This window comes from Callorhinchus milii, unplaced genomic scaffold (genome assembly GCF_018977255.1).
Source record: "Callorhinchus milii isolate IMCB2004 unplaced genomic scaffold, IMCB_Cmil_1.0 Scaffold9, whole genome shotgun sequence".
Taxonomy (NCBI): domain Eukaryota; kingdom Metazoa; phylum Chordata; class Chondrichthyes; order Chimaeriformes; family Callorhinchidae; genus Callorhinchus; species Callorhinchus milii.
Window position 1 is genome coordinate 22,128,336 of NW_024704750.1, and position 23,908 is coordinate 22,152,243.

Here is a 23,908-nt window from a genome sequence, read left to right on the forward strand (position 1 = left end):
TAAACCATCACGGAGCTTCAAGAGTCTCCAAACCAAACCCCTGAGAGTGTCACATTCAGGATTTGCAATGGCATCTGTTTACTTCCCAACCAACTATCCATTTGTTTCTGCTGGACTGGCTCCGGTCTCCTGCTTGTCTCTCGTGCCTTCTGTTCCATCATCGGTGGCTGTGCTTTCAGCTGCTAAGCCTTGAATCTCTGAAACTCTGTCCCTCCCTCTGTCAATCCCTCCTCCTTGCCCCATCCTTGCCCATCTTCAGGTCATGCCTCCGGTCACTTCCACCCTCCCCCCGACTTGTTGTTGTGCCCCGCCAAGAATGCGACCTGCTAAGTTAATCTCAGAGAGTTTATCTTCAGGCAACTATTGAGCGTAGTGACCATTTTTATGGGCAGGGTGTACACAGAAAGATCTCACAAAAAGACAATGATGTGAACGAGCAATTTATCGTTATGGATGATTATTGGCCAGGAAGGAAGTACCTTCTGTTTTCAGATTGTGTCGTGACAATCTTTAGCGTACCGACAAGGACCTTGACATAACTTCCCATCCAAGGGGTGGCATCCCCGACAATGCAGCGCTCCCTCCAGTACTGAACTGGAGTGTCAGCCTGACCTTCCAGCACAAACCAACAGTCTTCTGACCGAGAGGCAAGAGCACTAGCAACTGAATCAGTTCTGTCAGTGCGAGCCTGTGTGTGGGTGGGTGGATGTGTCTGTTGGTGGATTGATCTGTGAGTGTGTGTGTGGGTGGGGGGTTGGGTTGGTCTGCGGGTGAGTGTGTGGGGTTGGGTGGGGGTGTGTGTGTAGGTGGGGGTGTGTGTGTGTGTGTGTAGGTGGGTTGGTCTCTGGGTGTGTGTGTGTGGGGGTGTGGGGGTGGGTTGGTCTGCGGGTGAGTGTGTGTGTGGGGTTGGGTGGGGGGGGTGTGTGTGTAGGTGGGGGTGTGTGTGTGTAGGTGGGTTGGTCTGTGGGTGTGTGTGATGGGGTGTGGGGGTGGGTGGGGTGTGGGTGTACTTGCAGGAGGAGTCCTGTATTGTTATATATTGTGTTATGCCGTGTCCCAGCAGAGGGCAGCAGAACCTCACTTGAACCCATTCCGGATGTTAATTTTTAAAAGGAGGCAATAATAATAATAATTCTTGCATTGATATAGCGCCTTATTGCATCTTCGAGACGTCTTAAAGCGCTTCACTGTTTATGCTGTAAAGCGTAGTGACTGTATATTTTGTGGGCAAAAAAATGGTAGCCAATTGCGCACAGCAGCATCCCACAAACAGTCGTGGATTGTGCATTATTTTTTTTGAAGGCTTTATTACCCCCAGAAAAGCGATCCACCAATCGACTTACAACCGATTCCTACTCACTGCGAGGTAAACAGAGGGTGTGGAGTAATGAACATTGCCTAAGGGTTTCGCCCTGCTCGGGAATCGAACCCAGGTCCTCTCGCTTGAGAGACGAGCGCTCTAACCAATACGCTACAGGACTCCACTGAATGAACAGCCTCATGAACAGCCTCACGAGTGAGTTTCTGGCTTGCACGATAGAAATTATTCTGTACAAAACGGGTGCTAATTTGGATATTTCACAGATTTCTCAGTAAGTAATGCAGAATTAACTAACTAACTAACTAGCTAGTTAGCAGCCCGCCCGCCCTCCCGCCCGCCCATTGCTGTGCACATTTGATCGCTGGATTTCATCCACAAAATATACAGTAAATTTTAATAATAATAATCCTTGCATTTGATACAGCGCCTTATCATGTCTTCGAGACGTCTCAAAGCGCTTCACAGGATATACTGTAAAGTGAATTGACTAAATTTCGTGGGCGAAAGCGAAAGCCAATTATGCACAGTATATTCACTTTATAGTACATTGAGACGGCTCAAAGATGTGATAAGGCACTATATCAAATGCAAAGGATTGCTATTATATTATTATTAATTGGCAAGTTTCAAAACCATTGATTGTAGTGAAGAACACACCTGTGAGTGGAAATTGGATAATTACACAACAACGACTTGCATTTATACATTTTTATTTCACTCCTGTTAGTTTGCAATTGCACAAATTCACACAAGAGGGTGTTGGCTCTTAATGTAAGGGCTGCCCTACTCTGCTCTTGTTCTTTCTCTCCCCCCACATGTTGGGAAAACAACTCAGAGTGATGAGATTGGACACCGTGCTGGAGGTGGAGGGATCTATGACACGGTCGAAGAGGTAGTGGAGTCCTGTAGCTCAGTGGTTAGAGCATTCGCTTTGCAAGCGAGAGACCTGAGTTCAATTCCAGGCAGAGGGCGAAACCTTGGGCAAGTTTCCTAATAATGATCCCTCCAAAACCAAAAATAATAATAAAATTGGTCATTTTCAACCTACGACTGTTTTTGGGACATTGCTGTGCGCAATTGGCTGCCGCGTTCGCCCACAAATATACAGTCAATTCACTTTACGGTGTGTTCTGTGAAGCGCTTTGGGACGTCCTCCCGACGTGAAAAGCGCTATATCAAATGCAAGGATTATTATTCTTATTCTTATAGTTCTGCAGCAAGACTTAGAATGGGGGGGAATGAGATGGAATGGGAGACGGAGGGAGGGGCTGGGGGGAAAGAATCTGAAGATATTACTCTACCACCGGGACCTGGACTTACATCTAACCCATGAACAATAAGTCTATTTCACTCAACATACACAATAGCATAGCACTGGTTACAAGGTTGGGACACTTGACTATTTGCATGACATTTCTAATCCAAGCAGGTTGACTGATGCCTCAATTCAAGTCATTTTTGGATGAGCACGAATTACATCTCGCATAATGCTCTTAAACATCTTCCTCGCTGTGGGTTTTAGGCTAATTGGCCTGTAATTCCAGCTTCATGCCTAACCAACTACAACATTCACTCTCCCTCAGCACAACTGAACTATTCACTGAGCTCCTGTAAAAGACAGTAAGATACTCGCTGATTTCCTGCTTTAATTCCTTAAGGATTCTCAGTTAAACCTATCTAGCCAGGTGCTTTGTAGAGGCTTAATCCTTTTATTAACGCAATCCTTTACTAACTCCACACTTCCTTAGCTGCAATAATTGTATCTAGGATCTGTCTGCAGTCATCCTTTGTGAATTCAGTGAAAAATCCATCCAAACTATCAGTCATCACATCTCACACATTTATAATAGTTCAGCCAGAGACTTACCCGTTTGTTCCATGTCCTTGTCAGCACAGAAGGGCTGAAACTTTTCTTTCCATCTTCCTTTCTGCCATCTGCGATTAAACTCTTATTATCTCTTAACATTTTGTGCAGCTAACATCACCTCTTTCGTATGAATCCCTCTTGCCTACAAAAAAAAGTCGACACACTGGATCGAAATTACACTTTGGGATGTTTCAACATTGCAAACTCTTTGTCAAATGCAAAGGATTACTATACAATCCCAATGATCATGAGTTGGCATCTTCGTATCTTTCAAAAAAAAACAATTGAATAGATGTATTAAATAGGTTGGTTTGCAATAGAAACAGGTGGGTGCATGTGAACAAAGTGAAAGAATAATCTCACACAGGTTTCCAATAAGCTAGTGTCCAATAAGCTGTTGGTGGACACAATACATGGAACATATCCCACGAGACCAGCGGAATTTAAGCCCTAAATAACGTCAATTGAATTATTTGTCAAGTAGCTATCTGATTTCCTCTTGAATTTGCAGTAACAATCTACCTCCCTGGGTAGCTTTCTCCACTGCGCTAATTCAATTAACACTCAACTCTCTGTTCGCCTTTCCTCCTCTGAGCTCCATATTCCTTTACTCAGGATTTTCCAGGAGAATGTACAACAACTTGCACTTATTTAGCGCCCCTCACACAGGGTAGCTTCACAGAGAGCTTGACAGTGGCAGAGCACGATGCCGAGCTAGGGGGAGGTGACCTTAGGCACGGTCGAATAGGAAGGTCTTCAGGCGCAACCTGAAGTTGGGGAAGGAAAGCGCAAGGCAGAGGGATAGAGGAAGAGAGTTCCAGACTTTGCGGCACAGTGGCTGAAATATATTTGAGGAATTATCCTCCAGCACTAGCAGCGACTCAACGGGGTTAAGTGCAGACATTAATTATTTGTGTGGCTGTGGGATCTTAGCTAGAGAACATTTCAATTGGTGATGAGGATACCCTTATCTCTAGCTAGTTTAGGACAGATTCTCAATGCTTGTAAATCATGCCCTCTCTCCTCCTCCTCCTCCTGGATGGTACCAGTGAACCCCATCTTTATTTGGTGGTGGGAAGGTTAGGCTGTGGCAGTTTCTCACATTCCACAATCCAAAAGAAATGTCAATTAAGTTAGAAAAGGAAAGGTTATCAGCCTTTGACTAAGAACATAGGTTGTTATTTGGTCTGCCGGGCGTCTGAAACACTGACTGTGTTTGTTGTTTGAGAAACCCATTGCCATGCTTAAAAGTCTCCAAACCAAATGACTGAGAATTCCGCACAAATAACAACTGACTTTCACATTACATCGCCCTTCACGTAGGCTAACCTCTCAAAGTATTTTACAGACACTGAGCAGGGAGGGAGGGGAAGTTTGGAGGAAGGTGACTGTTGGCATGCTTTGTTTGTATGATTTCCATCAGCCATCATTATTGAATACACGCTCTCATCCCAGAGGATGCCTCCTGCTTACCTAATTCTGGAGAATTTAGGCATAAATTATCTTGGGAACCCAAAGTGTGAACTGGGGGTAACTAAAGGATTTTAACCAGCTAAAACTTACCACTGCAGTGCTTGATCTGAAGCTAAGCGTTGCAGATTGAACCTGACAGACCCGTAATTAGATCAGACATGTATTCCGTGCATCGCAATTCGCCATGGGAAAAACTGCATCAATCTGCACAGTTGAAGGCCCTCGTTCATCCTAGATGGTGCAGGGTGACCAACAGATACAGAATGTGCAAAAGCCACCAGTGTCACGCACACACTTAAATCGTATCAAGATCTTGTTGATATACCCCAGGGGAAGCTTCCTCCTCAACCTTTCTCCACTGCTGAAGCATTAAATGGAGCACAATTGTAAAACCATTGGGCATTCAGTTGCATGTTTCATTGTTGTGCAGAAAAAACAACATTGAGAACATCTTTGGGGATGTGAAAGAGCTATTCAAGCCCACTGAAGCTTATCTCTCGAGTGCACTAAGCTTCTCATTATTGTAAATTCTATTTTGAAATACCCAATTTTGTTTTGCCTTTAGTAATTTACCTGGTAGATAACATAGGTCAATTGTGCTTCAAGAAATTACTTTAAGCACATGTTCTATAGAAATACAAGTTGCTTGTAATTACTGCTTCCGTTTTCTACTTTCTTGCCTTACTTCTGTGTAATGTTCTGAATTACTTTGAGTACCTTTCATTCTTTATATAATTTATATATGAGATTCATCTCTTTCTCCCCTTCCAACCACCACTTTTAACCATCAAGCGCTCTGAGACGCCGTCCGGCGTGGAGCGCGCTATATACATCCAAGTTGTTGTTGTATCTTATTTTAAGACCAAATCAATGTTTCTCTTACCCTTCTTCATAGCTCATTGCATTACATTTGAGTTCAATACTGTTGGGTCTCCAAAGCTCCCTCAAACTCTATATAAAGTGTCCCTTAAACAGCTGCTTGTTATAATAGCAAAAGGAAAAATCAGAGGCAGAGTAATATAATAGCTGATACAGATCAATGTGAATTAATCTCACCTGATTCCCCACCGACACTTGATAAAATTGGTTGTGGCTATTTGTGGGACATTGCTGTGTGCAGATTGGCTGCTGCGTTTGCCTACAAATACAATCACTTCACAGTAAAACCATGTGGAGCACTTTGAGATGCATCAACGACAAAAGGAGTTTTCTTAAATGCAACGATTATAACACTTACCTTCTGAATTTTTTTTTTACTTCCAATCCTAAAATCGGGAGAGGTTCAGGTAAAGGAGGCCCTTTGATCTCATTCTTCCTGAACACCAACTCTCGTCTTCCTATTACAAACTGTTTCTGAAATGAGTCCCAAATCCTGAACTCAAAAACACCTTTTCCGTAAACTAATTATTGAGAGAAAAACGGTGTCTGTCCTAAAATTCCCTTTTGCAGCCCCTAAACATGTGCCCTCGTTCTGCTTAAAATGTTGTTCTGGATTCATTTTCTCCATCCCATTCATCATCTTATGTGCCACTTACCATCTGAGACGTAAAGTTTCTTGAACAGTGTTGCAAAGCACTGGGATTTTCTTGCTACCCTCTCCTTCATTGAATCCAGCAAAACATTACATCATCAAAGTATCTCCAATCCAAACTTGGCTCAACCTTTTGCCCAACTCATCTCATTCAGTATTCAATCAGGTGTTATTGAATTGTTGAATATACCATATTTACTCAAATCTAAGGAGTGTTTTTTTCATTAACAAGTACAGTACCTCCAAAATCAGAGCGCACTTTAGAATTGATACCTTAGAATTGGCATAATATTATTTTCACTTCCCTCCTTCACTCGCCCCCTCCCCTCTAAAATATGCCTATGCCTTAGATTCAAGCAGGTGATATTTGATATAGTATCCATTATTCCTGCTGGATTTGTCTCCACGTGAGAAATGTGGTCACAAACTACTCCTGGATCAGCAAGGTGCACACCAAACTCAACCAAAGAAGCCAATTTTTGTTTTCAATTGATGCAACTTGTAATTTTTTATTGCGACTGGAAGACAATACATCACAGAAACTTTATGGTAGGTTCAAGAAAAGTTTTTTTCATATAATGGACAAGTGATATTTACAATTGATGAATATTTTGTCTTTGGCAAAATGATTACACATCAAGGAAATGTAGAATGCAAGTATGCCTCTGTGTCGACTTTAACAGATTTCTTGAAGGTTGGCTGATTGCACGTGCCTTCTGACTGCTCGCATTGCGAAAGAAATAAGGAAAACTTAAAAAGTAGTCAATAGTTTTTTCTCCTCACAAAACAAGAACATGGCAGTTTTCATATCATCAAATATCAAAACAAACAAACTTGGCCTCTTGTATCGCTATAAAGGTAGTTTACTGAACTTTAGGCGCAGTAGTCCTCATACTTTGAATGAAGTGCTCCTCAGCATACCATAGGATAAGGCTGGGGGGGGGGAAATAAATCATACAAACGCCTCTAGGTGATTTCATTTGATACCTTGGCACATCCTGTTACGTTTCCAATTCTTTATTAACCAAAAGAAGCTCATTAACAGCCAGATCAAGCTCCATTTCCCTCGTGCTCTTAATGCAAAGCTTTGCTTTTGTCATGGTACATAGCCAATGGGTAAATCCTTCACCTGCACTCTAAAAGTTGAATTTCTGAGCACTCAAGATTACAAGCTAAGTTGGCAAATGCCCAGCTGAACTGGAATCTGATCTGGAGCAAAGGAACCCCAGAGTGATTGGTGCATCAAGTTAAGTCGGCTCAATGAATGAGACTTTAATTAAGGAAAATAACATGTTTTCTCCATCAGCGATTCCATGCTGTAGGATAGCTTTCCCCACAGCAGCAATCCGAAGGCTGACAACTTCCCAAATTGGAAGCATCTACTCACATGGACTGAATCTCAGGGGTGGCTTTTCCAGTAAAGAGGCTTTGAAGGATCTCCAGACCATCATCCATATAGGGTCAATGGCATGGAGACACCTGGAATGGAAATTAATGGGGGAAGGAGAACTTGCATATTATGGCCCGAGTTTATTCATATTTCACCACAGTGGCATGGTCTGCTTAGATAAAGCTTTGAACAGCTTTAAACCAAAGATCCTTGTAACATCTAGGCTGTTCCTGAGTTCAATCCTGTTGACGAGCCTCTATTTGGGCATAAGACCCAACCCGAGTGCCTTGTACAGACGAAGCACTTTCCAAATAGAGATGTGCTTCATAAAAGGAACTGGAGGTAGAAACTCCACACAGCTATTTTCATCAGTCTTCCCAGCTATTAAAAGGTTGAAGCCACTAAGCATGATTATTGACCATTGGTCATGGATATACATCACTGGAAGGAGAGGGTGATCATCCAATCAATAGGGATAGCCCATTCATGGACCACATCAAATGGAAGCAAAGCAAAACAGGTTTGATGCCACACACACACACACACACACACAAGAAACTCTGCTCCAGCATCTAAACCAGCAGCATCTTAGTAGGGTACAAGAGGAATTCCATGTTGGAATCCTCATCTATATGGTTCAACATGAGAAGGTGAAGTTATCAGAGTACACTAGAGCGGGTTAAGTGACAACTCAATGCGAGAAGGAAGGTGACTTTGGTTGTTCTGTAGAGGCCAATGCATTTGTTTCCCATTGTGAGAAAGGTGCCTCTGCTCCCTGCACACTTTGGAACCCAGGATGTTCTAGTGATCTTCCACTTTGTCCTATGGTACGAAATGGCTAACTGAGGGAGGGAAATGTAGCTTGCTTGCTAAGGTTTGGGCAGTTGCCAAATTCTAACACATCACTGTTGAGGTCAAAGCCAGCTCAGATAACAACACTTTGCTTCTTTTCGGAATTTCAAGTCCGTTCCTCTCCCATCTCCTTCTCGACATTGCAGATCTCTGACCGCCATATAATATCAACGGTGCACATGATTTTTTTTAATAAAAAAAAGAACCTTCACAGTAAAAATCACATATTTGCACAAACAACCCATCTCCGTAGTAAATTACCCAATTTCTGTGTTTAAAAAAGACAGTATCCCTTTTACTAATGCTAACGAGGCTTTCTTTTTAAAAAATAAAATCAAAACAATAATTAATACTTTTAAACTGCTCTCAGCCAGATCACAAAGTTTCACTGCATTCTACAAATGCAGCCCAAGATAATATCTCTGCAAAAAAACCGCTGCCATTTTTTTGTGTATGTGACTGTTACATTATAGAATTTAAACTGGATTTTTTTTTACAAAGGCCGTTGCCATTAAATAAGGCATTTTTGGGGGGGAGGGGAGGAAAGGAGTGAAGGAGGGGGAGAGGGGAAAGGAAACGGAGGGGAGAGGGGAAAGGGGAGAGCTCGATTTTCTGTGATTCTCAATTCTTGTTTACATAGGCCAAAGGAAAGTGGGTTCTGTCTCATGATTCACAACTTCCAGAAGGAATGGTCGAGCAGTGAGTGTGAATGAACGTGTTTACAGTGCGTGAATACGCAGGAATGGGCTCCGTCCACACTACAGGTCGGTCAGGCAATATCCAAGAATGACTTGTGGGCATTCACCAATCCCACTGATTGTGCAGTTTTCCCATCTCCGCGGATGTACAAAGATTTGATTAAATAATAAAAAACATAACCTCTGACACACTCTCTCTCTTCTGCCAATGTCAAAGTAACCGGGGTTTAGCCAGTTGCTCTCCTGTCCTCTCCCACCTTTTTATTTAAAAATTGACAGCACAGGATTGAATTCCAAAAAAAAGGCGAAATCGACCATTCTTCTGATTCTAAATGAGCAGCACTTTCAGGTGCCATTTAATGATGCATTGCCAATATATAATATTGATAATTCAATCCATCATTACACCCAAATATTCCGCGCTTTAATTTGAGGAAGCTTGATAAATCATGCACACTCACCACTGACCGGTGTGGTGGTGGGTGGGTGGGGTTGGGGAGACATACATTCTCTCTCCCCTCTTGCCCCGTACTCTATACAGGGAAACTACTAGAATGTCCTCTATACCTTAAAGCCTGTAGCGGGGCCCGAATGTGCAGACAAGGCAGTATATTCAACCATCCACAGCCCTACCAGAAATTTGAAGTCTTCATATTGCAGAGTAAGTTCCCCAACAGTCAGTATTTTTTTCCCTGAAAAAAAGGTTAAACCTTATCACCTGCTTCAAAAAAAAACCTAGGTCTAAGGGTTTAAAAATTAGAGGCATAGCCTTTCTCTATTTTCTATATTTATATGAAAATAATTCATGCTCATGCTAAATACATTATTTACCTTACATGAACTTGTTTTTGTCTTTGAATAAAAAAACGACGTTTTTGTTCAAAGAACCCATGCAACATGGATTTGGATAAATCCTTTGCTGGCTAATGTTGATTATATTCCAAAATCAATTGTCTTTTTTTATTATTATTCATATTATTATTCATATTATACACGGTTCTGACTTGAGAAAAACTGTGTTACTCCAGTTCCAGGGCAGTGGAGGAGCTCACGGTTATCGCTTTTCACCAATTCTGTTTTTTTTTCAGAATAATACTAATGGCAGGCTTGAGAGCTTCTCATCATTGTGTCTGTCTGTGTGTGCGTCTGTGTGTTTTCTTCTCGTTTTGTGTTCTGAAGTTCCTCGTAACGGCTAGATCGCGATGCGCTTGCTTTGATCTGAAGAAAGGATTGGTACCACGATCACTCGGTAAGTCGTCCGTCGCACATTCCCTCGCAAGACTTGATTGCTCTCATTCATGTCCTCACGTAGGCAGTGGTTCTCTTTCCCCCACACACGCACTGGTGCCATCCATCAGGCATATGGCTTGGATGTGGTTTTACGAAGACAGAAATATGTAGGGTTGGCTGAAGGCAGGACTTTGTTTCTCTCTTTCTCTCTCTTCTTAAACAGAACATTTTCACTTTTTTTTCCGTTTTCTTTGACCCGATAACTGTGGCCAACCGCTATATCTTCAAACCCACCCCCAAAGCGGGGTATCTAAGTGCAATTACCTCCAATCAACACCCCCCCCAACCCCCACGCAATCTTCAGCGGTGTGTCTCTTGTATTGTTACGATTGCCACGAGATGGCTGTGAGCATAGTGCTGTTTAGGCTCTGTAGACATTCCATATGGCCACATCTCTCACCAATGCATCCCGTCCCCTGTTTAGACCATCAGGGAAATCTAAACCATAGATTCTCTTCTGCAAACTCCCACTGCTGTCAATTGTAACCAGCTCTGGGTGCACCAGTATAAATCAGGCCAAAAGAATGAACAGAGAGAGAGAGAGAGGGAAAGAGAGAGAGCGAGCAAGGAAAAGAAAAGAGAAACAAAGAGAGAAAAAGGTGCAGTGATTTTGGCTTTCGTTGTCAGTCAATGAAAAGCTTTTACAAATTATCTGAGTGTCAGTAAAGTTTTGCTATGGCTTCAATCTCCTTAAACAAAAACTTGTTTTTTTTAAAAAAAAACTCAGGAAGGTGGGGAGTCGTCGAAAGATAGGAAAACAAAGTGATTGTTGATATTGCCACAAATTATTATAATTCACCTGACGCGCTGAAAGAAAATACATTTCTGCCAACAGTCCTAAAAGAGGCTGTCTGTACATGACGGTCCTAATTTTTCGCTGAATGCTGCTGCTCTTTCTGCCCTTTTGAAGTGCGGTTTGTGATGTTATCCAGACAGGATCGGATCCCCGCCAAGTGCAGCAGCGAGCCCGCCGCCTCCTTCATCTCCTCGTCGTCGCTCTCGGGTGGCTTTTCCGTGCGCCTCTTTTTAAGGGGCAGTGTGTCGCTCGGAGTTTTTTTTGTTTTAGTCAGCTGTTGTTGCCGCTTCTTGTGCTGCGATAAGTACCCGCTGTCGGCCAGCGAGTCCTTGCTCTCCTTTCTGCTGTGCTTTTTCTCCTCCTCCTCGGCCTCGCTGTAGCTCTCGTGGCTGTGGTAGCTGCCCTCGCTCCCCTCGTGGCTGCCCTTGGCCGCGAACTCGTAATGATCGTCGGCAGAGGAGGAGGAGGAGGAGGAGGAGGTGGAGTCGCTGTTGGGGGAGGAGCTGCGGTGGTTGGAAGATTTGGCCACGCTGTAATTGTGATCCTCCTTGGGGTCACTGCTCACCACCGGAGAGCCACACGACTGCTCGCTGTCGGTCCGCATCCGGCAGTTTGCAATTCCGTTCCTGACCAGGGTAGGAAGGAAAGAAAGTCGAGGTCAATGGATGGCGCTCATTAAAAGAACATTTTACATGCACTGGGGCGATGAATACAAAAGCAAGGAGGCGTTATTAATTTGGCCACACTTTGGAGTATTTGTGACTTCTAGCTAGCTGTCCATTGCAACAACAACTTGCATTTATGTAGTGCGCTCACGCAGGGTGGTGTCCCAAGGACATCAGAGCCATGGAAAGAGCTTGTGGGTGATATAAGGGGTGCAAGGTTATAGGTACGAGGATTGACTTGCAAACTCAAGTCTAGATTTATACTGGAACAGCAAAGATTAAGAAGGGATATTCAAAATTCTGAAAGATTTTAAGAGGTTATTCCTACTGGCTGATAAATCACTAACAATGGGGCATTAGCTCAGAATTGTCAATGGAACAGTTGCATGTAAATATAAATAGATCGATGAGCTATTCAGCCCAACTAATCCATGATGGTGTTTATACTCCACACAAGCCTCCACCTCCCCGAATCTTCTCTCCTACACCCACTTCTCCAGTCCCTTCTCCTTTGTGTGTGCATCAAGTTACCACTTTTTGCTTCAACTACAGCTTCCATGGTTAAGCAGAGATGAGTGACAGAGTGTAATCAGAGTATATGGAGTGCTTTGTTACGAGTGGCTATGGAGGTGCAGACAACAACACTTGAGAAGGAATTGGATCAACATTTGAAGAGGGAAAAACATAAAAGGTTTTCAGGACAGAACAGGAGGTTGGGATTAGAGTAGTTAACTCCAGTGAGGGAACCAACAACAACACATCTCATATTTATACAGCGTCCCTCGCGCAGGTTAGCGTCCCAGAGTGCTTGACCAGGACTAGTTTAGGTTTGATGGGACAAATGACCTCCTGCTGTGCTGTAATGTCTACACTGAGCATAGCAAAATAATAAAATAAATGTGAAAATCGAGCGGTTATATTTACTCGTTTTTTATAAACAAAATTTACAATTATTCACCATCAATTCAGTGCCTGGAGGGCCTGAAACAGAAACAGTCTATTCGAGTCTCAAAGAAGGACCCAACATACCACTATGGTATATGTTGCTTGCAATCCCTCATATGGTGAGTTCCCAATCGGCCGGGTTGCCGGAGGGAGAAGGTGCCAAGAGCTTGGTTACAGTGGTTACTTTATTAGTTGCCAAAGTGCTATTTGCCTTTGAAATCTGGCTCCTCACATGCTATCCTATATTTAGCTCCATATGTTAAAAAAAAAAATTTGGCTCCTAGATTTGTTGGAACCAAGTGCTCCCCGCCTGGAACATGCTCAACAAAACCATAAAAGATAGTCGGATTAACCAATCCCTAGTATCATACTAATGGTTAGGAATGCTGACTAGAGATTTCAGAGAGAATTTATCACACAATTTAATGCAATAAATTTCAATAGTGTTTGGGGTCGAATGTTGTGAATAAGGAGCTCACAGTCATAGCCAGTTATCAAACCATTTATAATAACAATCCTTGCATTTGATATAACACCTTATCATGTCTTCAAGACGTCTCAAAACGCTTCACAGAATATACTGTAAAGTGACTTGACTGTATATTTTGTGGGCGAAACGCAGCAGGCAATTGCGCACAGCAGTACTTGAACTTTCGCTGCAAACAAAAAGGTGTCACAATGCACTTCTTAATCTATTGAAACGTTACTTAACATCTAGACATTTACTCACGCATCTCAAGCATTGGGAAAAAAATTGTAGAGGTAAATGAAAAGAGTTTTTAAACATAATAAGTTGTATTTTAACCTTATATAAAAAGGGGTAACATCCCCCTTTCAATAATCAATATTGAAAGAAAGACACAACATACCACTGTGAATATACGTTGCTTGCAATCCCCCATATGCTGTGTTCCCAATCTCGGCCGGGTTGCCGGAGGGAGGTGCCAAGAGCTTCCCTACAGGGAGGGAGGGGAAATCATTTTAAATAAACAGGCGGCTGGAGTCACACAAGCTGCTCTCGCACACCTTTGAGCTCAAGTTATAAAGCAGCAGTGGCCTGGGAGCAGGTTGCCTCCTCACCCTTTCAAATGGGAGGCATGCACCGGAGAGAGACCTAAAGGAGGGGAGCACTAACAGCTAAGGGGGGAGGGAGGGGGGTGAAAACTTAAATAATAAAACAAACAACAAATGTAATAATATGTCCGTTATTGTAGTGAGTCTCCGGATTTCATCAATCGATGTGAATGGTTTGTGCATTTTGAACTCAACATACAAGAAACTCCAATGGAAGCCACATCAAGTGAACATAGGAACAGGAATAGGCCATTCAGCCCTTTAATCTGTTCCATCATTCTATTAGATAATGGCTGATCTGTACCTCAACTTCAATTTGCCCTGTATCGCTATGTGAAAATATAGCCGTATCGATACACAGCACACGTGTTAGCACTGAATGCACAGAGGATACATTTCTATAACCCGAGGGCTCCACACGTCACCACATTATAGTTGAACGTTTAAAGTCTGATATTCCACCTGAATCATACTATAAAAACCACACAAATGTACCATCTGATAGCTTCAAAAAGTGGGTACATTGGAGAGATGGAGGAATATTTGGAGAGAAATTCTACCTGGGTCAAGATTTCTCTGTGTTGTATTTCAGCGCATCCAAAATTTGGCAAATTCTTAAATAGACTTCTGTAAGTTTCCTTTAAGAATTACAGAAAATCAACAAATTAGTTAAGGTTGAATTTAATAATTTGTCAAATCCTGGATGCTCTGAAATGCTACCTAATAGACTCAGTGGAATTTCTTCCCAAATGTGGGAACCAAAGGGGAATAGAATGAGGGCATGTAACATTTGATGACTTTAGACGATGTTCTAATACAAACCAATAGGTTGAAATGCCACGTGTTGATATGATTCAGTAGAAGAAATACAGTCAAACCAACACTCTCGTTGATGGCAACTCTTTCCACCAGACTATGAACCCCAACTGAATGCAAACTGCTGAAGCAAAAGATTGCACTAAGTTTTCATAGAACTATGGAGAGTAACAAGAGGAGAGATTCCATCCTGCTGAGCTTGATCAGTATATGGGAGCTAGTAACTTGTGTATCTTAATATTAGTAATGGGTGTTATCCTTAGAGTAAGCAGGTAAGGGATTAAAGTTGATTTGCTTCTGATAGTGCTAACGGTTTCTGTGTATTGAAGGAACAGAAAGAGTCCATTCTGTCCATCAAACCTCTACTGTCAGTTTATTAGATCATGCGGATCTTTTAAACCCATTTCCTCCATACCTTACTACCATACTTCCCAAGTATCTGTCCATCTCCCAATTGATTCTGCCTGACTGGAGAAGGAACCCTGACCATATCTACAATGAGATCCTATATCTTGGTTCATTTGGAGGAAAATTTGGACCTTTCCTTGGTATTTGTTCCAAGTCCTAATGTGACATACTACCTCTAGCATGCTCGTTACTTCTATGTAAAACAAATTCAAGTTTGACAGCTTCACTAGAAGCAAAGTGAAGTAACTGTAGCAACAAGCGTGGCTTTAACAGTTGGAGCACTAATGTTTGCATGCGATGGGTGGTGAACCCCAGGCCTCTTACCTTACTGCAGCGGCCATGCTTCCAATGCTGTTAATTGGCAGTGGCTTTATCCCAATGAATGGGCCTCGGCTGAATGCCCGACCTCCATTTGGTATTACTCCCACAGGATCTAGACAATAACAAAGAAAGTGCAATGTAACAGGTCTGAAGCAACAGGGGAGGCTGATGAGTAGCAAATTGTGAGCATCCTGAAGACTGAAGGGATGATGGATGAGGTGGTCATTATGGTCAGCTCATGATCAAAAGACATTGCAAATCATTGCCATCCAAGCACCATTCACATCAGGAGGACGTCTCAAAGCACTTTGCAGGATTTAATATAAAGTGCAGTTGCTGTGTGTTCTGTAGGGCGAATGCTACCAAAAGCAAAGTAATTTCAATGTAAAGTGCTCCCTCACAAAGGCAATTTGGAAGTCCGCCATATCGATTCCTGTTCTCTGAAACCCAACCCAGTGCTCCCAAGCCCAGTCTGGCCCTCCCAAGCCCAGTACAGCCTTCCTCAATCGCAGCCAGTGAGACGCAAGCCTAAGAGGCTCAACCCAGACAGGAACCTCCAGTGGACAAGAAGACCCCAGCTCCACTGGGTAAGAGAGTAAAGATGGGTACTTATTCAGCAGCGAGCTAAAGGCAAATTGCCACTACTACATACCAAACTGCACTACTAATTCCTTTCAAAGAGGATGCACGTTTAATGATTTTTAAAAAAAATAGGCTTTAAAAAGCAGCATAATTTACACTAAAAGGCCCTTACCAATCAAATGCACTCCTGCATTAGTACAAATTATTTATCGGCTTACTGTTTTCTGCTTTGGGAAGTCTTGTCCACTGGGAACAGGATTGAAACTAAATCACAACACTCATTTTACTTAGTGCTGATATTAGAGAGCAACTGTAGTCTCCGCTGGACTACAGGGGCTGGGCTTGAACTCTCGTCCCAGAGGTAACACAACATTGCTTATAATGCTTTTCCGCAAGTCTCCCTCTGGGCCTATGTACTTTCTTTGCGTTAAACTAAGAATGCACTTTGGGCTACGTGTATTCCTGGCCATGAAAACAAGGCAAATAATTAAGTGGAAAAAAGCACGTAAAATGCAAACATATGTCTGAAGCGATTTACAGGGGAATGCTCTGGAAACAGAACTGGTCATAGGCTCTGCTCTCTGAGGTAAAGATCAAGTCAAGTTCACCAGATGCAAGTTCAGAATTAACAAGTTTATTGTTCATTTAGAAGTCTCATGTTGTGCGGTGTTAGGCTTTGATTTTTGTTCTGTATTGAAAATAATAATAATAATCCTTGCATTTGATAAGCGCCTAATCACGTCTTTAATCCATCTCTAAGCGCTTCACAGAATATACTGTAAAGTGAATTGACTGCATATTTTGTGTGTGACACACTCACAGCAGCACTCCACAAACAGTCGTGGATTGAGCGACTAAATCATTTTTTTTAAATGGATATAGATTTACTATAAAATGTGGTGTGTGTATGCGGCTTATGTACTAATGATTTAGCTTCTGCACCTTTTACCTTTTACCATTTGCCAGAAAGACTGTTGCACAACCAATTATTTTCAAGGAGAATACAACAACTTGCATTTATATAGCACCCTTCACACGAGGCAGCGTCTCAGATTGTTGTTGTTCTACATTTATTTTATACCAACACATTCTATACATCACTTTATGACAGTAACAATAATACTCCTTGCATTTGATACAGCGCCTTATCGCGTCTTCTAGACGTCTCAAAGCGCTTCACAGAATAAACTGTAAAGTGAACTGACTGTATATTTTGTGGGCAAAACGCAGCAGCCAATTACACACAGCATTGTTCTACAAGCAGTCGTGACCAAATTATTATTATTATTATTTTTGAAGGAATTATTACCCCAGAAAAGCAATCCGCCAATCAACTAACAACCGGGTTCCTACTTACTGCTAGGTAAACAGAGGCGTGTGGAGTAAGGAAACTTGCCCAACGTTTTGTCCTGCCGTGAATCAAACCCAGATTCTCTCACTTGCGAGGCGAGTGCTCTAACCACTAAGCTATAGGACTCCATACAGCAGGTCCATCTGAATTACAACCATAACCAACACTCTAACTTAAAGGAATCGTGATCATAGATGGCGCTGGAGTGGCAATATGGCATCGCAGGAAATCCAGATATCTTAATCAGGAAATCTGTTTAACAAGGCAATATTAACAGTCGTCAACGTTCCTACAAAACCAGACAACATCCTTACAAAACTTTGTTCAAAGATTTTGGACCAATAACTGTACCAACAACATCAACAAAAATTGTATTTATGTGTAGCGCCTTTCACATCGGGAGGCCGTCCAATTCTACTGCAAATAATTAAGGGGAAATTACTCAGGAAGACCACATGCAGAGGAGAGCAGACATTTCACACTGGTTGCACCCCACCCCTACCCCCCACAGTGATCGGTTCGGGTGAAGTTGCCACGTGGTAATGCAAAGGTCAGCCCCCCCCCCCCCCCAGGTCATAACGTCAATTGATCCTGTCATGATTGCTGCCTCTTGACTAGACAACGATATAATGCAATGTAAGCTGGCCCAGGCTTTCAGTACAATTGGCTATTAGTGTTCAGATATGAAAAGTATGTAGCGGTGGTTGAGTATCAGTCACTCTGACTGACCCTGTCCCTGGATGATGATTGACAGACCGCAGTGTGTAACACAATCACAGCCCAGGTCCCGGGAGACTGAGTGTCCGCTGAGCTGTGAAACTAGAACCGTGGCCAGCGATCACGCAGGTCTCCTTTGAAAATAAAAGTTGGTGGAAGTGATGAATAAAACCTTTCCGAAAGCAGTCAATGTCAGGAGGAGATGGCACAGGAACCGACGAGTCCGACAGTTTTCAACAATACTGCAAAACATGCACAAGGTTCCAGGGTTTCAAATCTCATGTTAAAACACATTGTACGTATAATAATAAAAGTAATTCTTGCATTTGATATAGCGCTTTATCATGTTGTTGAGAGACATTTCAAAGCGCTTCACTGGGTGTATTGCGAAGTGAATCGACTTTGTAGACAAAACGCGACAGCAAATTGCGCACAGTAATCATCCGTGTATACCTCAGTCTACTCTCTACTTTCCTTGCTCTGTGTTCCCTCTGCAATACTGTCACTGGGGAAAAGAGACAAAACAATTCTTTCTTGCATAGCACGTTCTGCCCTTGTTTCTCAGGTGTTGAGAGGAAAGTGGTGAGAAAAGCATCACCCTTTCCTCCCTGCCTCATTCACCACATTATTCCCACTGAATCCATTAGGGCCAAGTGGGAAGAAAAGGATTGAGAAACCCAGCCTATAAAACTGGACGTCATTATTACAAGTCACTTATTATAATAATAATAATTCTTCTGGTTAATACAGTGCTTACAACTTAAAAATGTCCCACCAAATGTCAAGCAGAGTGACTGAATTTATAAGCAAATACGGCAAGGACCCACAAACAGCCCTGATATGAAACACAAATAATCTGGAAGGACTGTGGGGATCAGGACACTGGAAAAAACTCCCTTCTCTTTTCCAATAGCACCATGGGGTCATTCACACCAGATGAACAGGCTGACAGGACCTCAATTTTTCACATTATTGGAAGAATGGTGCAATTCTCGCGGAGAGCTGCCCCATTCAGCCTAGACCAGTGGTCTCCAACCTGTCGACCCCCACTAGGTGTGTCGGACATGATCACAAAGACAAGAGGAAGGAGCGATATAACTGCATAAATATGTAGCCCAATTAAAAACAAAGCCAGATGCAGTGTTAGTACATCTGTAAATAAAAATATCAACTTTTTTGTTTAAACTACAGTAAATATCTGTCCTTCATGTTTTATTGAGTCTGTGCGAATCACCACCTAGCAGCGATCAACTGGTTGGACTCTCCTGGTATAGACTATGAGCTCAAAGTCCCGACACTTGGGGGATGGAACCCAAAACGTCTGAGGTGAGAGCAATACCGACTGACACCTAGAGTCAAAACAAAATAAAATTTGGGGGAAGACAACATGAAACATTTATAAGTCTGCGAACAAAAGTGACTGGTGCAATCTACAGTTAGCTTCACATCAATTAGTTCTTGGCAAGGATACAAGGCAACAAGCAGTTCAAGACTATTTATGAGTAATAATAATCAGCCTTGAATTTGATACAGCACCTTTCACATCTGGAGGACGTCTCAAAATGTTTCACAGAATTTACTGAATATGTTGAATACTAAATATTGACTGTATTTAGTAGTTGCCGGCAAAGAACGTCAAAATAAATTCACAGTATCGCGGTTACATAACGCCGAATCCCTATTTATCTTCCCAGTTGTAACAACATTAATAATCCTTGCATTTGATATAGTACCTTATGACGTCGTTGGGACGCCTCAAACGCTTCATACTGTAATGTAAATTGGCTGTATATTTTGTGGGCAAAATGCAGTACATATTTTTCACGCTGAATACGATAGGATGGTAAGAAAGATACATACAAAGCAAAATTACCAGCACAAGTCACCCTGCTCACAGGCAGACTCTCTCAGCTGCCTCTGCACAAACAACTGCTGTGTCAATCGTCAAACCACTTCTCCTTAAAGTATTCCATTAGTGTAACACTCAGAAAGCTCAATTCAGAATTGCTGGCTGAGAGGGATCCCCTCACAGCAGTGCTACACATGAGGTAAAGATACAAACAGGTATGAAACGGCAATCTGTCAAGTTTGATCGTTAAGGAAGCCGCTTTGCCGTAAAAAGGTGAAACGATTCAGTCAATTCTTCAATAGGTTATGGCGCTCCAGCTCGTGCAACTCAAACATCCCAATAAAGCATTCACTCTCTCCTCCCCCACTCCTGATGCTGGTCAAACGAACAGACTCAAACGAATCCCAAACCATAAGAACCAACTGATAAAAATGCGCTTTTTATGTGTTGAATGACACTTGACTGAACACTTCAGCAGCTCCTAAGAGATGTTATTTATAGAAACGAAGACAAAAGTAATATAATTCTGTATCCAAGGGTAGACCCCAGCAGGACTGAACCACTGCACTTACTACTGGATCAAGTGAACAGGTAACGGATTAATTATGTTGGGAGCGGGGAAGCAAGAGAGAGAAAGAGAGAGAGAGAGCGCACACCAAAAGAATCCAACAAGAACGTCAAGAATGTCTCAACCCAACAGGAACAAGAGAGAAGAGCTCGCTCCCAATACTGAAGACAGGATGCCCACTTACGAGACACGTGCTTCTCCCCACAAAGAGTCACGGATAACGCTTCCCTAAACCTTTACCCTTCATCTTGTGAAGCATGAGATTCTTGACCAGGACATTAGGGAGAAGGGAGGAAGGGAGAGAGAGAAGGAAAACAATTAACAGGTTAAGCAGAGTGATGGCATCTACTGCCATGTTCACAAGATGGAGCACTTCCCAGCTGATTTGCATTTGCCCAGCTGGGTGTCTGACACATGCGGAAACCATGCTTAAGGGCGTCCAAATCATACTGAGAATTCCATGCCTCCCAACTACACATGGAAACTAACAGAAATATATTTTTGGAATGGAATGCGCTCGCTCTCCCTGATTGCCTGATTCTGGAGAGTATTAGGCGCAGGTTGACAAGAACCAATGCTTGGGGACCCCCAGCTGAGGATGGAGTTGTGGCAAAGGGGAAATTAGGGGGTAAAATAAATAGAAACTCTGAGGGCTTGTATCACAAAGGAACACCGTATGAGGAGGCTGCACTGCAATAAAAAGCTTTATATTTCTATTGCAATGTACTGTGTACTCACATTCTGCTCCTTTCACCTCAGGGGAAGTATTCAGCAGCATCATGGCAGTGGCTGCATCAATATCAGAATCTGAAATGAGAAAAGAAAATCTACATTTATTTTTGACAAAAAAAATAAGAATTGGTCGCTAGGGGTGGGTTGGTGGGGGTTGGGTGGGGGGAAAAGAGCCGTCATGGAAACGGGAACTGAAGAGAAGGTTCCGATATCAGCATGAGGTGGGCACCATTCACTCAAAGAGTTAACACCAGAGGCGAAATTGCAAGATTTGCTAAAGGATTTCCAAACAGCAAATCCCGTTCTCCAAAACTCTGCTTGGACGTTGATCTCATAAAGTTGAAGTGCGGCCAAAAGAGGCACTTGTTAGGAGATGGGCACCTGAGCAGAGTTCTGCTGGGGGAAGAGAGGGTCGTCCAAAGATGCATCAAGGCTCTGTTATTTCTATCAAAATGATATCTTCAGAAGAAACACAGAGCACCAGAGTGGAACAAAGGCTTTGTTAGGCCATTTAATTGGTATTTCTGAACTAATTACTGACAAGCACAAGGCAGAAACATAGCCTGAACCGCAAAAACCTCCATCTGTGGGAGAATCCACATCCCACACCACAAAGACTTTTCTCCTCTCCTTTTCATTCTCCTTGTTCAATTCTCCAGCCATCAGGGTAGGCAGATAGTTGGTGTCCAGTCCCAATGCCTCTTTGTAACTAGCTCCAGTTCCAGTCCAGCACTCGGCAGTAATTTGTCCACTGATTTCCTCAATGCCCTTTGGCTGGTTCTTTCAGTAGCAATCTCGCCTCTGAATCAGAAGGTTGAGGGTTCAAGCCCTACATCGGGGTATTGAACTCAAATAGTCTAGGCTGATACTCCAATACAATGCTGCGATGTGTTACATTGTTGGAGGTGGAGTCCTTCAGAAGAGACGTTAAACCGGGGTCCGTTCTGCCTATTCTGATGGATGTAAAGATCCCATGACGCTATTCAAAAAGAGAAGAGAGTTTCGCTCTCCCGGTGTCCTGGCCAATAATCCCCCAAATCGGTCACTCAGTCCACGGTTGCTTGTGGAATATTGTGTGCAAATTGGCTGCTATGTTCGTCTACAAAATACAGTCACTCCAGCTTACAGGAAATCCTGTAAAGCTCTTTGAGACGTTTTCCTGACATGAAAGGCTCATAATCGATATTAAATGCAAGGAACATTATTATTTTTATTATCATAATAATAATGTCAATGCCCCACTCCATTCCATGAAATGGGCATGCTGGCTGGCAATGCCATACTGACATGCAGTAAAATGATTGGCAACGGAAACTTCATTTGTAATTCCCTCCTATCGATAGGGCAATGAGGGCAAGGCCACAGCTCCACTAAATGGGGTTAGTCAAAGTGCCAGCAAACTTCTAGAGACCACTTCCGACAGGAGTCACTGTGCCAAACAAAACTCACTGTGTGTAGCACTTTGACATGTTTTGACGTGGTAAGAAGTAGAGTAATTCACAGTATAATTCTACATTATAGTGCAATTTGATCTACAGCTGAAATCACACCCAATCCCCTCCTACTAACTCCGATGTGGTCCAGAGCCTTGGGACTGCCTCCCAATGTGAAATATGTTATACAAATGTAATTTGTTGTTGTTGTTGTTGTCTTCACTGGCTGAAACATACCAGCAATGGGAGCAGAGCCACTGGCTTTAACATGTCCCTAATAGAACACTCTTGTCAGGAGAAAAGCAGTTCATCTCATTTTATCACAATAAACTGTAGAAATTCAGTGAAATTCTGAACCCTCTTGAATTATCAATTACCAACGCAATTCAGAACAGCTCTATTCAATATCATTGAAGTAAAAATATTTTACATTTACATTTTTTATAAATGTAACTCTATAATGTTCCCGTTTCGCATTGATAATAATCCTTGCATTGATATAGGGCCTTATCACATCTTCTAGACTTCTCAAAGCGCTTCACAGAATATACTGTAAAGTAAATTGGCTGTATATTTTGTGGGCGAAATCCAGCAGCCAATTGCGCACAGCAGTGTCTCACAAACAGTCATGGATTGAGTGACCAATTTATTATTATTTGTTTCTGAAGGAATTAAAACCCCCGGAAAAGTGAACCGCAAATCGGCTAACAACTGGGTTCCTACTTACTGCTAGGTAAACAGAGGAGTGTGGAGTAAGGAAACCTGCCCAACATTTCGCCCTGCCAGGAATCAAACCCACGTCTCTCTCTTGTGGACCAGTGCACTTACCACTGAGCTACAGGACTCCACGATAGGTTATGGAACTGAGAATTTGGAGCAAAGAAGACTGAGGTGAAATGGTGGAAGTGTTTCAGATAATGAAAGAGAGAATGAATTGGGAAAAATTCTTCCCACTGGTCAACGATTCAAGGACAAGAGGAATGAATTTATGATTGTGACCAGGGGAGTAATTGGAAAGGTTCTGACAAACTCAGGAGGTTATACAATACAATTCAAATTTATAAATTACATTTCATTTTGGCAGGAGTCTCTTAGGGCAGTTTCAGGGGGTAGAATGATTTGCCAGGGTGGCTGTTAAGAGGAAAGTCAATTGGGACATTTTTTAAAAAAGAACTGGGCAAGCACATGGAGAGGAAGAGTATGAGACAGGCCAGGGAAAGAGCAATCGG

At 42.5% G+C, this 23,908-nt stretch overlaps 1 protein-coding gene across 8 annotated transcripts in view; it reads right to left on the reverse strand.

Moving 5' to 3' along the window:
- Nucleotides 1-6,668: 6,668 nt before the first annotated feature.
- The window catches only part of foxn3 (forkhead box N3), a 170,560-nt gene continuing 153,320 nt past the window's right edge, over nt 6,669-23,908 (reverse strand). For 5 of the 8 annotated variants that reach the window (XM_042337971.1, XM_007905996.2, XM_007905993.2 and 2 more), the window contains 4 exons: nt 21,253-21,321; nt 15,451-15,559; nt 13,698-13,784; nt 6,669-11,844 (listed from right to left, as the gene is read on the reverse strand). In XM_042337971.1, the coding sequence (XP_042193905.1) occupies nt 11,289-11,844; nt 13,698-13,784; nt 15,451-15,559; nt 21,253-21,321 (821 nt within the window). In that variant the 3' untranslated portion in view covers nt 6,669-11,288. The remainder of the gene's footprint in view (nt 11,845-13,697; nt 13,785-15,450; nt 15,560-21,252; nt 21,322-23,908) is intronic. The other 3 variants (XM_007905998.2, XM_007905999.2, XM_007906000.2) reach the window with 3 other exon arrangements.